Below are 15,031 nucleotides of genomic sequence, written 5' to 3' on the forward strand. Positions count from 1 at the left end.
AAAAACGCTCCGATTCAAGCTTATATGAAATATCTATCAAATATGCCAAAAATCGTCACTTTTCAGATGGTTGTTGTCAAAAATGAATGTGGCCGCATCCGTATTCATCCTCAACCTTTATATATATTATGTATTATCATAAAATACAACTTACATTTCAATATAATGGATGAACACGAATGCGGCCACTTTCATTTCAGACGGAAACCGTCTAAAATTTAACTAAAATGATCAAATTGTGAAGATTTCAGTAACTTAGCACGACTTAATGATGCTAGTACTCGATATATGTGCATTGTATTGTCAAAAACAGCCCATATTTATGTAGCAGAAGCATTCTACTTTTCAATAAATATCTTAACGATTACATATTCACAATTTTCTAAAACGGCTATATTTTGGGGCCAAAAATGGGTCTTACTGAACCTACTTCTATGTAAATTTTTACTAACATTTTCCACTGAAACTACTGGGCCAAGTTCATTATAGATAGAGATAATTGTAAGCAGCAAGAATGCTCAGTAAAGTAAGATGTACAAACACAATTTTGTCATGAATCCATCTTCTTCCTTTGTTTAATATTTACATACACCAAGGTGAGCGACACAGGATCTTCAGAGCCTCTAGTTTATGACAGTGCCATGTCAAAATACGAAAAAAGAAAAAAAAACATCTTTTTTCTTGGTTTATGTCCTTCTGACTTCAAAACTTTACTCTGATCTATGTTTGGTTTAAAATAAGTTTACTGCTTTTAAAACAAATAATATGACAGTTCACGTGCAGACGAAAATTTACAGAAGAGTAATGAAGATTTCCTATTTTATGTACGGATCACAATTTTTCGTTGAATAACTCTGGATGATTGTGAGTTTCTTTATATGGAACTATATTTGATGAAACAGTGATATCTATTTTTTGCTCAACAACTATTTCCTTCTCATAATCAACGTTGTTTTCGGAAGATTTCTCTAACACCTTGAGGGACGACTGACATATTTTGTTAGTTACTACTCCACATAACCCTTGTACAAACACATTTGTAGTAGAACGCATTCGGTCTCTGTATGGAAATAAATATAAATTATCATATTTACAGATTTCTAAGATTTGTCAACTATGCATCTATTAACAAATAAAAACAACAGGTCAGCTTTAGCAAAACCTGTAACAGATATTAGTATGTTAAGTAAACGTGTCATGATAAAAGAATAAAATATGACCACAGCACGGATTAAACCATTCACAAGCAGTGGTTGTAAGTGTCAACAGAATATATTGGTTATGCTGCGATCGGTGAGCACTTGCATTCATTAAGTACGCTAAGATAAGTAATGACGGCAATACAAATAGAAATAAATACACTTGGAAATTAACAATGAAATTGTGTGCATCTGTAAGTTACGAAACAATAAGGCATTTTAAATTAACTTGGGCTTGAAACCTTATCCTGATTCATTCGAATAATATATTTGTGCTTTTCCTGGCTACACAATTGGGAAGATTGGCTTCTCAAACATAAACTTTAACCTTCTGCATCATTGCAATACGTATAATCTGTGTCTATTCTAACTAATTTAAGTAGTCGGGTTACTCGCCACTTCAACCCTGTTTCCTACAATTGTTACTATCCATCATTCATCATATATATATGTCTTATACATCGTAATCTTCATTTCTCATCCATTTTGATATATTTTATTTGTTTGACTCTTATAATTCAGAAAACAAATTATATGTCGTTCCAATACTGGAATATTTTCAACGTATTGTTAAATTGTCCAATAACATTTTGTTAGATATAAGAAATGTATCTTTAGTGAAGTAAATGTCGTTACATTAACGAAAGAACTACTCACAAGAACCATTCAAAGGCGTATAGTAAAGATACTTCTTCGGCTGGTATTCCCAAAGCTGTTAGTAAAATAATCACGGTCACCAATGAAGCTCCCGCTACAGCTGGAATGGCTAGTGATGAAAACGTTGTAAGGATGCTTTGCAAATTAAGGAAAATATGCAATTTTAGTAAAAATCCAAGGTAACTCGTAACAATGATTAAAAAAACAATTGTCGCCATATTTCTCATGTTAATCAAAAGATATCATCTTATCAAAATTTCTAGAAACACATCGAGACAAATGGTGCTGTGAGTAGTTGGTGGTTATATAGAATCGTAATTAAATAAAAGAAAAATATAATTGAAATTTCTATTTTGTCAAACTTGTGAGTTCCATCGGTAATAATCCTTGCATAAGTTTGTGATTTTGGCATGAAAAAGTAAAATAAAAAAATCCGAACTCCTACGAATATTCAAATCGGAAAGTCTCTTTATCAAATGACAATATCAGAAGGGCAAATACATCAAACGAATCGGAAACAACTGTCATATTACTGACATGGTACAGGCAATTCTTTATGTAGAAGATGGTGAATTAAACCTGGTTTTATAGCTAGCTTAACCTCTCACTTTTTAACGTAATGAATCGATCAAATAACCTACCAAACTAATATAACTGTCGCTGCATCAATATCTCGATTTACCATTTGCATTATAAATAGACAAGATACACAAATATACAAACAGGAACCACACCGACCTATAGCTGCGTTTAAAGGACACACAAAGCGGCTTATTTTACTGTCTACACGATTAGGACCTTCCAATTGTTGTATGGTAGATGGCATAGCCACAGCCCTACAATGAAAATTGATAAATATGTATCAGCTGTTGTAAAAACAACTTTATTTAGCTTGACAGATACAGTATTTCATAAAATATTAACACTTTAATTACGTACCCTAAAACTTTTTAACACTACAGGACCGAGGAAAATGTTGACAAGTCAAACAGAATATGAAATAGGATATTTGAACTAAATTCATGATTCATGTAAAATATAGGGAACATGAAAAAAGAAAAATATCACACCATTATGTAAACACTTTTTATACAAAATAATTAGAATTATTTTTGTTGATTTTAATCGACAATGTTCGCTTTACGGTTAGCACTATACTACATTTGCCTTTATTTATCATCAGCGGATTTGAATCTCTGTAGGTGTACAGTAGTGTCCTCGGGGATTCTACCAGTCCGGTAGTCTAACAGTGTTCCAAAATGATACACGCATTATTTATGTCTACACCCATAATTTATACCTTGTGAAAATAAGAATATTCAAGTCTTTAGTACTACGTCACCTAATTTATTCTACTAGATAAAGACTAGGTACATATAAATAATGTATGCATAATATAGTACAAAATAGGTATACATGCTCTTACGTGCTGGTGGATGCTAGAACAATCATAGCTGGTTGTAACATTGTCCAGAGAAATTTGAACGGGTTTCTTCGTATGAATATAAAGTAAGTGATGGGAAGTGCAACGAATGATAAGATTCCTAATCCTGCCATAACAGTTGCAATAAACAATCCAAGTCGATTGAAATCTTCCTCTAAATTTTTCGTTGATGCTAAAGTTTTGGCAATTAGACTTGCGACTCCAATAGGAGTGGTCCTGGAAAACACAGTAAAAGTACATATAAAGGATGCAATGAACATAGAAGTAAAAAATACTGTTTTACCTTTTTTTCTGGTCATAAAATATTTCAAACAGAAAAGCAATTTGTTTTGACGAAAATTTGTGTAGAGAAAATCCTTCATCAACATCGAAACTGTTTTGTCAAATTGGTTTCATGAATAAAATTAGTATGCATACACCGTATATTTTATTTTTTGGATAATATTTTTGTTGTTGTTAAGACTTTTTGAAGATAACTTCAGGTTTGTTTAAGACATGTGCTGGAAAAATATCAGGTCAAGCTTTTGATGTCTGGGTTTTAGCTCTTCCCCTAATGGATCGGTAGTTTTTTTCGAGATCCTTTATCTTAGGATTTTCGTCTTTCCACTACCAGGAATATAGCTGAACATTAAGTTGTATCTTTTTGAAATTCAAGTTTGTTCTTACCAGTGTCCGATTTGCCATGGCATTTGTGCAGCATCCGGGATGAGCTTGCTTTGTATTTTATTCTGCACCCTTTTTTTAAGAATGAGCGAATCAGGTGAATGCGTGTGTTTCAAATGTTTTGTTATTTTTTTTGGCATTGTGTTTTGAGGAGTGTAACTTTCTGGTAGTAAGATCCGTCACGAACAGACTTGGAACTGGATAGGCAAATGCTCACATTAATCTGTGTTGATACAATGTGCTAATTGTCCTCCTTCACACAATACCTCAGGTGCTGCTACAAAAATAGGTTTTTCAAGAGCACATGCTTAGTCTCATTATCCCTAATGCACCAAGTGTACTTTTGAGAAGATACGTACACTGTCACCTCTTTTGTTAAATATCAACGGGGTCGTTTAAAATGAAACATTATTAGTTCTACCTAATTGTTTACAATAACATTAGAAAGTAGTATTCAAAACTGAATATAAAATCAGGATATTTTAGGAAATCGAGTTCCTTTACCTATTGTCATGGGGTAACAGAGAATAAGAGGCAAACTGTAGAGAATAAATGGCATATAAGTTGAAGAATGGAGAAAAATAGGCAAAAAACAAAGAATAAATTATAACGGTGTGCTAAAATAAAGAATAAAAAATAAAAGGATGCTGAAATATAAAGAATAGACCATAATGGGGTGCTGAAATATAAACAATAGAGATCAATGGACCAAAAACATCAAGAGTAGAGAAAAGGACATAAAAAAAATAAGAATACACCCAAAATTCAAAACCATCCTGTATACCTTAGCTGTATTTGACTACATTTTTAGGAATTTTGGATCTGAATGCTCTTCAACTTCGTACTTTATTTTGATTTTTAACTTTTTGGGATTCGAGCGTCACTGATGAGTCTTTTGTAGACGAAACGCAAGTCTAGCGATTTTTAACTTTTTTGGAGTTTATTTACAACCACTGGGTCGATGCCACTGCTGGTGGCGATTTATTTCCCCGAAGGTATCGCAAGCTTAGTAGTCAGCACTTTTTGTGCTGACATGAATTATCATTGATATATAGTTATATTTATAGATTAACTGTTTACATAATTTTGATTTTTTGAAATACTAAGGCTTTTAAAGTTCGTACTTTATTTTGATTTTTAACTTTTTGGGATTCGAGCGTCACTGATGAGTCTTTTGTAGACGAAACGCAAGTCTAGCGTATATATAAAATTTAGTCCTGGTATCTATGATGAGTTTATTTACAACCACTGGGTCGATGCCACTGCTGGTGGAGATTTATTTCCCGAGGCTAGTTCCAGCCCAGTAGTCATCACTTCGGTGTTTACATGAATATCAATTATGTGATCATTTTTATAAATTCCCTGATACAAAACTTTGAATTTTTCGAAAAACTAAGATTTTCTTGTCTCAGGAATAGATTACCTTAGCCGTATTTGGTACAACTTTTTGGAATTTTGGATCCTCTATGCTCTTCAACTTTGTATTGTTTGGCTTTATAACTATTTTTATATGAGCGTCACTCATGAGTCTTATGTAGACGAAACGCGCGTCTGGCGTACTAAATTATAATCCTGGTACTTTTGATAACTATTTACACCACTGGGTCGATGCCACTGCTTGTGGACGTTTCGTCCCCAAAGGGTATCACCAGCCCAGTAGTCATCACTTCGGTGTTGACATGAATATCAATTATGTGATCATTTTTATATATTCCCGGATACAAAACTTTGAATTTTTCGAAAAACTAAGGTATTCTTGTCCCAGGAATAGATTACTTTAGCCGTATTTGGCACAACTTTTTGGAATTTTGGATCCTCTGTGCTCTTCAACTTTGTATTGTTTGGCTTTATAACTATTTTTATATGAGCGTCACTGATGAGTCTTGTGTAGACGAAACGCGCGTCTGGCGTACTAAATTATAATCCTGGTACGTTTGATAATTATTTGTGCTGAAAAGAATTATCACTGATACATAGTTATTTTTATAAATTAACTGTTTACAAAATTTCGATTATTTTGAAATAATAAGGCTTTTCTACCTCAGGCATAGATTACCTTAGCTGTGTTTGGCAACACTTTTAGAAATTTTGGATCTGAATGCTCTTCAGCTTCGTACTTTATTTTGATTTTGATTTTTTTTTGGATTCGAGAGTCACTGATGAGTCTTTTTTGTAGACAAAACGCGCGTCTGGTGTATATATAAAATTTAGTCCTGGTATCTATGATGAGTTTATTTCATAAATTTATAGACCATTTTGTAGTGTTGTTTTATCGGTAGTATTTTGAAACAATATCTTGATCTTAAAGGTAATAAATCTATTCATTTGTATTATATTTGTAAGGATGGTTGTTATTGTTTTACCTCTGACCTTTGTGTTATCTTTTGTACCAGTTTTATAGACTTATATGCTTTTCATGTACTTATTTTTTGTATACGTTCTTTTTTGTTAATTCAGTATTCGAGTTAAAAGAAGTACGGTTGAGATTTATAGAAATCAGTTTATCCCCACCACATGTACCTGTCCGACATGAAGTGGTTTTCATCTAATATCTTAATGTTTTTGCATTAATGGCATTTGTATTAATGAAAGGTCTTAAGTAGGTATAAGAAGATGTGGTATGAGTGCCAATGAGACAACTCTCCATCCAAGTCACAATTAATAAAAGTAAATCATTATAGGTCAAAGTGCGGTCTTCAACACAGAGACTTGTCTCACATCGGACAGCCAGCTATAAAGGGCCCCAAAAATTACTAGTGTAAAACCATTCAAACGGGAAAACCAACGGTCTAATATATATAAAAAAAACGAAAAAACGAGAAACATTTATGAACCGCATCAACAAACGATAATAGCCTGAACATCAGATTCCTGACTTAGGACAGGTGCAAACAATTGCATCGGGTTTAAACGTTTTAATGGTACCAAACCGTCATCCTTATCTGAAACAATAGTGTAACATCACAACATAGAAAGACACACTATAAAATATCAATTGAAATGGCTTAACTCAATCAAAAGACATATTAAGGTCTATTAAATGTACTGAAATTTTTTCTAGACTATTTTTGAAGATTATTTGTTGACCTCTAGATATGTCTATGTAAAAATACTTATTACCTGCGGGGAAATGTGAATTAGAAATTGTTATTAAAAATAAATAAATAAACGTTTCTTACCATATGATTTTCCCCAATAACAGTAGAATTACTTCAGTAGCAGAGTAGAAAAACCTTGCAAACTGACGACCAGTTTCTTTTGCTGCCCCAGCAGCGATTCCAAGCATACAACTAGCAATTAGAATTCCTACAAAGATTGTTGTCAACTATCTTAAATTTTTAAAACTAATTGGCATTGTTTTTAAACTTGTCTTTTAGAAATGAACTGAATGTTATACAATATTTTTGTTTACAATTGAAATAGTCAAACACTTTACGTCCTTTTTCACTGAACTAGTACATACTTTTGTTTAGGGGCTAGCTGAAGCCCGCCAACGGGTGCGGGATTTTCATGCTGTGTTGAAGACCCATTAGTGGCCTTCGGCTGTTTTTTCCTCTTTGGTCGGGTTGTTGTCTCTTTGACACATTCCCCATTTTCATTTTCAATTTTAAAACATTTGAAGGTGACCATTTACTGGATGAAGTGTAAAAGGGCTGTTTCAAAAAGATTTTTTTTTTAATTTTCATAATTAGTTTTCTTTTAATTTTAAGTTTTGTTTAATCTTTCGCCTTTGCAAGAAAACTGCAATCCTAAACACTCGCGACAAAAATTCCCATGGAAACTTTATTCATGGATTTTATATAATTTTGCAAATGAATGCAAAAAGACACGGTTTAATTTTTATCAAAACAGTATTGGGAATTTCAAAAGAAACGGATTTGTCTGCAAAACGTTTAAGTTATCATCATCATGGTATATACTTATTTAACTCTTGCATAGATCAAATACAAAAAAGGCAAATAATCTTGCTGACCTAAAATATTGGTGCTAGATGATTTTTCTACTTTTTTGCTGATCACAACAGAATGCATAAGAGTTGTTGTTGTACCATTAATTGTTACATTGTATTGTTGGTTTTCTGTCTGGTATTCTGTTTGAGCCTGTATAGATGTAAACGAGGTTGATGTATTCGAAGTAATTGTTTAATAAGATCTACATGTACTAAATTTATAAATACATACAAATGCTCGCGATTCATTTCTGTATGTAATATGTTGTTCTATATCAGTCGTAATTTCTGTTACAAGACTAATTGTTTTATTCAATTATAGACAAATAAGAAAAACCAGACGCATTCATCTTAACGACAATGCTGAAAAATATTTTGTAACAACAATGAGGAGGTAACTGAGAAATATCTATCTGATAATTATACTATATATCCGCCATCCTTGGGTAGTTTATGTTCAATCAATTCATAAACTAGATGATTGACAAATGGTATAGACACTTGTATATTTGTAAGTCAGTTCGATGTCCGTTGTACGTTTTGTCTGTTTTAATCTGTTTCAGAGTTAAGTCTCATTATTTGTACAACCGCCGTCTTTTTTATATCATTTTTTATTTATCATAATCACTAATTTATGAGAGCTTTCATACTTTACCTTCTGAAAAGTGGCAGATATCAAATTGTCAGGAAATAAGTTTCTACAAAAATTGCACATAATATTTTAAAACTCTATTTTAAAGATGGTTAGTTAATTAATGTATAAATGCTCTATATATACTGCACTCAAAGGTGTGGTTACTGAAAGATTTTCAATGACATACGAATATTTACTGTTTATAGTTTGTTGATACAACCAAAGACATATAATATGACACAATATTTTTTGCATTTAGAAAGAAAGTACAAAGATTAATTCATATGTGGTGTTGCTTATGTCTGTAGTTAAAGCCAGATAGATTTACCAATCTGCTATGATATGAAGTTTAGTTGTTGACTATAACTATTATGATTATAATATGAGTAAGACGAAGGATGTAAAAAGTAAAATCACAAAAATACTGAACTCCAAGGAAAATTCAAAAAGGAAAGTCCCCAATCAAATGACAAAATCAAAAGTTCAAACACATCAAACGAATGGATAACAACTGTCATATTCCTGACTTGGTACAGGCATTTTCTAATGTAGAAAATGGTGGATTGAACCTGGTTTTATAGCTAGCTAAACCTCTCACTTGTATGACAGTCGCATCAAAATCAATATATTGTCACCGATGCGTGAACAAAACAAGCAGACACAATGGGTAAAAATGTCAAAAAAGGGGTACAGCATTCAACATTGTGTTAACTGGTTGAACCGGAAGTAATGACCCTACCAGAGCATCTTGGTTTATTTCCAGCTGTTTTTTATAGGTTTTTGTGTATGTAGTTATGGATTTTGATTTTCTTTTGGACATGGTTTTGTTCCACGTAGTTTTTATTGTTCCTAAATGTATCTTCACTTATTTACCTTAGAAGATCTGCAAATATGTCCTCTGTTTGGATGTTTGTGTTCTTACTTCCACCAATTGATTGTGTTGAAGATATTTCACCTAAGAAAATATTTAAGAAAACTGTTAAAACAAATAAAAATGCTATCATGATATTACAGAAATAATAAAATACATAAAATGATTGTACAAATGTATCTATTGCAGGTAAAGGTAATTATAGTACCCATGAACTTTGTCCCGTTTCTAACTTTTGTTTCTAAAACGGACGGGTTCTTTTGAAATTGAAGATTGGGTAAAAAAACAAATAAATAAATACCTGGTTTAATAATTAAACATACCAACACTCCAACTAGACATGGAACAAAATTTGATATCATGATGAACGTCAGACTTACAATACTGATTTTACCATTCGATTTTGGATCCAACGACGCCGTTCCTACAAACAAAATATATTTTAACCACTCCAATGTTTTTAGGGGGAGAGGTTAGCATAAATAATGACAAAAGAGATAGACTGACATTCATCCGAACGTTCGAGTAAAAAGTTAGACCTTGTCAGAAGGAGTATTGTCCCTATTCCTTCCAGTCAACAGAGGATTTGTTTAAATAGAAAAATCCGCCTTCGCCATTTTAAACGATTTTTATTTTTCATTTATCCCCATAAAATGGTTTTTTTAATGTTAGACCACTGACAACAAACAATCACATATCACAGTCAGAATTTTGTGTTTCTGATTTTTTTTTTAAATGAAAAATATATTCTACGAAAATAATCCAGATTTTTCTTAAATATAGAAATGAAATTTATGAACTCATTTTTACTTAGTCAAAATGTTAATAATGACCAATTTCCCCATTTGAAACTCTAGATTAGAATTCAACGTTATCTTCATTTCAAAACTATTTGAAAAACAAGACAACTTTTCTTCATATTGTTAATTTTCCTTTCCTTGATTTTGATGTCTCATATGGTTCGTTTGCTTGCAATGAAGTCTAGGATTTAAATTGTAATATTTGTATGTAACTAAGAAATCATAGACATGAAATCAAATTAACCTTAATTTTATCACGAACTTTAACATTTAACATTGAACTAGGAGTCCATCTACATGACTATAACCAAATTTGATAATATCCCATTTAGCTTCAAAAAATTTGTTAAGTTGACGAATTGTCCATTTTTTTTAATTTTTTTTTTATATTTGGCTTGATAGACTTATTGGTAAAGGCTTGTTATAGATAAAGATATATTGGTGTTGCTAAATCTATGCGTCTTAAATTGTGAGCAACAAGCATCAATACTAAGCAGATCAACAAAATAAGCACATGGCATACCTGATATTACTGAACAAGCCACCAAAGGTACAATCATCATTTTTAATAAGTTTAAGTACATTTCTCCAAGGATTCCTAATAAAGAAAATATATAAGTTTTACGACTACATACTGACCGATCGTGGAATGTACGAAACATTTTGTAAATAGGCTCAGATAATTTTGTGAACAACAAAACAAATGTTTTTATTCATCTTCCACGTTTTCGTACTGTATCGCTTTTAACATTATAATATTCTTTGGTACCATATGTAACTATGGTTACCATAAATAAAGGACTTCTAGGTTTGTCCAGTAAAATGAGTTTTGTCAGCGAAAACAAACAAAATTGTAGTTATCACCGTGTTTTGTTTCAAATTTTAAACGCGTATATTTCGATATTCAATAATTCGTGCTTGCATTTTCAATTATTTAAGAAGTAGGTTAATGCTCAATATAAGAAATTGTCTTACCTATCCACATAAGTGCAGACTCTGACGGAGAAAACTGCCGAACTCCTATACCGAGTCCAAACCCAATAGCTGCACCAATAAATGTTAATATCACCAGTAGGTTTGAAACAATTATTTGTTTGCATCTTATATTCTTTGTCTCGTCCGACATTATCCCCGGACAATCACTGATGCATTAATATAGAACCAGTTTCTAGACTTCAAAGTTGTGTTGAACAGGTTGACGTAATGGGATATTACATACACTTGTACGAGATGGTAAATATCTTCGTTACCGAGAAGACACATTTGTTTGTTGATTTTAATGTAAATAGTTTACGCTGTGAATGTTGAAACCGTTTTATCATCTAATTGTTTATGGTTTATCACACAACAAATCAATAAATAATCAACCGTATGACTTGTACGATATGTTGGGAAACGTCAATTAAACAGCAACTCAACGACACAAATAACTAAAAGATATTGGAGGACAATGTACATTCTTCAGTAAAACATAGATATCTATAAACTATATTCCCAGCTTAAAATCGTCATTTCAAAAAGTGTAAAAATTTTACAAAGTATTTGAAACATCTACCATTATTCTCCACATAAATAAAAATATTAAAAAATATATTGAACCTTACATAAAAAATAAGGTAATGTGCTATGATTGTAAATGAGACAATTATCAATTAAATATAAATAAGAAGATGTAGTATGTGTGCTATTTAGACAACTCTCCATCCAAGTCACAATGTATAAAAAGTTAACAATCATAGGCCAAGGTACGGCCTTCCACACAGAGCCTTGGCTCACACTACACAGACAGCTATAAAGAGCTCTAAAATGACTGTGTAAAACAATTCAACCGGAAAACCAACGACAGCCACTGAAAAAACCGGCTCCTGACTTGGGACAGGTGCATAAAAATTCAGCGGGTTTAAACTAGTTAGATGTCACGAACCCTAGACGTTTTGATGTTTGATAACAAGTCAAACACTGACGAAGTTCCTTATTTGAAACAGGCAAACCAACATGTGGCGGGTTCAAACTATTTATTTTCTTCGTGTAAGGAAATAATTAATGAGGTAAACTGGAATCGTTTGCAGACTTTAGCTGAGTTTAAACATATTTAATTTAGCTGAGAGAATGTTAAGGTGTAAATTCCCTATGTACTCATCGAATGAATGTAAGTCTATTTTTTTTTTTTTATTAATTTTAACTGAAATTAAAATATTTATAAACATGTGAGTTTGAATGTGAAAATGACGACAGTTCTAGAGCATAATGAAGTGGAGGTCAACTCACATGGTGTCTTAATATATAGCAAACATTCACGTGCCATAACTTCGCTCTAAGTATATATGAACCATTACTTCGCTATAAGCATAAACAGACCACATCTTCGCTCTAAGAATATATATGCAACATCTTCGCTCTAAGCATACATGTGCAACAACTTCGCTCTTAGTATACATGTGCCACAACTTTGCTCTTAGCATACATGTGCCACAACTTCAAAAATATGCCTTTAATATGATTTAGCGAATTTATTTTCTTTTAACAAATGTGTCAAATGGCGTTATACTGCTTATCTCAGTTCTTTGATCTGGTATAATGGAATCTGATGCGACAGTCGTACAATTGAGAGGTTTAGCTAGCTATAAAACCAGGTTCAATCCACCATTTTCTACATAAGAAAATGTCTGTACCAAGTCAGGTATATGACAGTTATTATCCATTCGTTTGATGTGTTTTGGCTTTTGATTTTGCCATTTGATAAGGGACTTTCCGTTTTGAATTTTTCTCGGAGTTCAGTATTTTTGCGATTTTACTTTTTATAAAGAGTCCGTTAATCAGCCTCAATTTTAATTCATTTCATTTTCAGTCCAGTGCTAACATTTCAGTTACCTTAGATGCAATAAATTCACATTCGATGTTATACTATCTATTGGTTTACAGGAAAGCCATAGAGACAGGATGGCGCTGTCTATGCCAATATGTATGCACGAGCAAATAAAAAAGTACTTATCATTGTCCTCTTTACATTTAGTACCAGCTCTTTTTTTATTCGTTTCATTTTTGACTTCGTCCACAGCAATTGAGAAAAATTCTATCAGGAACTTAAAAAGATGCGAAAGATGCCAAAGGGATATTCAAACTCATAAGTAGAAAACAATACTGGCAATGTCATTGTAATAAAATAAAAACTTAAAATGACGAAAAGACAAAACAGTACACAGTACACAAATCACAACAGAGATAATTAAATACACGAAACACGACACGAACACGAACCCAATTAAAATTGGAGGTGATCCCATGTGCTCCAGAAGGGTAAGCAGATCCTTCTGTACATGTCACACCATTTGTAAAACAAATGTCCTATAACTGTCAACCAACTCATGTTGGCGTCCGGAACAAATTAGAAGGGATGATTTTAACTTCACCACTTGGCTCTTGGTTCAACATTTTTCTTTTAAGCAGCAATCCTCTTATTAAAGAAATCATGATACGAAAAGCAAGATATAGAATATCGTATCAACTGGGAGATATATACTCCATATATATGCAGGTGCTGCTGGAATGTTGCTACATAGAAATAGAGAAAGTTCACAATTTGGGATGCTGAAATCATCTCTTTTGTTTTGTTCTCAACCGACCCTCATTGTCGATTTGTAGATGTAAATCAAGATATTAGGTATACTTAACTGCAACTGTTGTATCCTTTATTTAAAGTTTGGTAGGATATATACAATGACAGATGCTTTCAACATAGTCACCAAACTTTGAATTATTTTTTGAAAGGACATCACCTTAAAAGAAGAACGTGAAGTTGGAGGATAATGCTAGCTTCTATTAATTCTTCAAAAGAAGCTCATGTAAGAAGTTTACCTCACATGAAAAAAGAACAAGCCGTCAAAAGATGCATAGTTGGTTCCCACAGGAATGCCGATTATTTGTTAAAACACATTCTCAAAACGCTACATTTATGTCATCAATCAAGAAATTTAACATCTTGATAATGGTATTTGAAGAGTGATTATTTTTACGAAGTCGAACTATGGCTTCCTAATACAAAATACTTGTATCTTTTTAACCATTCCTATCATGAAACAGGATAAGAAGATCCAGTTTTTCGTCTTTTTTTTTAAATCCCAAAAGGAACATTTGGACAGACCTATGATTATTCAGAATTTCAGCTCGCCAGTAATAGCGTGGCCAGTCGAATCATGTATTAATTGTGAGATGTGTAGCAAACGTGCAATCATGATGTTTAGACTTGATTCGTCAAAATTAAGTATCTGCAACACGGGATTTGTTTTATTTACAATTTGTTTTGTCTAGGTATAAGATATGATAGATACAGACTTGTTTTCTGCTCTTTGGTCGGGCTGTTTTTCATTGACACATTCCCTGTGTCCATTTTCAATTTTATTATCTTTAAGATAGGAAGATATTATCCAGTGAACTTATTTATGATGAAGGATATTGCCCAAATTAATGGCATCGGGACGTTTGTTGGCAAAGGAAAGTTTTAGAAAGGATATTTTCTCCTTTTCGTCTTTTCGAATGCGCAACGGTCTGAAAAGTTAGTGACTGTCATTATTCGAGCTGATTTGTGTGAGTTTGTATTGGTTTAAACGGGGATTCGTAATAATGGTTTCTTAACATAAGTTGTACAGATAATGAAGTTTGAATTGGGTAGTGAATAAAGCTTCTTGCGAATGTCACGAATATCCAACGGATTTTATATAAATAACAGAAGGTCATTACTAGTGACAGCATGGAATGAAGGTGGTTCATAATGACGATGACCATGACTGTGTCTACGCCGAGATGAAGGACTAGAT

General features: G+C 32.5%; 1 protein-coding gene across 1 annotated transcript; it reads right to left on the reverse strand.

Moving 5' to 3' along the window:
* Positions 1-799: 799 nt before the first annotated feature.
* On the reverse strand, positions 800-11,472 carry LOC139483084 (excitatory amino acid transporter 3-like). Its single transcript, XM_071267115.1, has 11 exons — positions 11,193-11,472; positions 10,741-10,815; positions 9,719-9,841; positions 9,420-9,501; positions 8,568-8,610; positions 7,937-8,063; positions 7,143-7,269; positions 3,283-3,516; positions 2,498-2,692; positions 1,857-1,991; positions 800-1,060 (listed from the first exon to the last, which is right to left on the reverse strand). Exons 1-11 carry the CDS (start codon positions 11,341-11,343, stop codon positions 832-834), a joined length of 1,521 nt encoding a protein of 506 aa, XP_071123216.1. The 5' UTR covers positions 11,344-11,472; the 3' UTR covers positions 800-831.
* Between the last annotated feature and the right edge of the window lie 3,559 nt (positions 11,473-15,031).

The sequence above is a fragment of the Mytilus edulis genome, chromosome 7 (assembly GCF_963676685.1).
Source record: "Mytilus edulis chromosome 7, xbMytEdul2.2, whole genome shotgun sequence".
Lineage (NCBI taxonomy): Eukaryota > Metazoa > Mollusca > Bivalvia > Mytilida > Mytilidae > Mytilus > Mytilus edulis.

What these genes read in the sequence shown, in the direction of transcription:
- LOC139483084 (XM_071267115.1), bottom strand. Translation starts at nt 11,343, where the DNA reads ATGTCGGACGAGACAAAGAATATAAGATGCAAACAAATAATTGTTTCA. An exon ending in ATATTTGCAGATCTTCTAAG is followed by an intron (nt 8,611 to 9,419) that starts GTAAATAAGTGA and finishes CAATTTTTGTAG; the next exon opens with AAACTTATTTCCTGACAATT. An exon ending in ATCTAGCACCAATATTTTAG is followed by an intron (nt 7,270 to 7,936) that starts GTCAGCAAGATT and finishes CAATCTTTGTAG; the next exon opens with GAATTCTAATTGCTAGTTGT.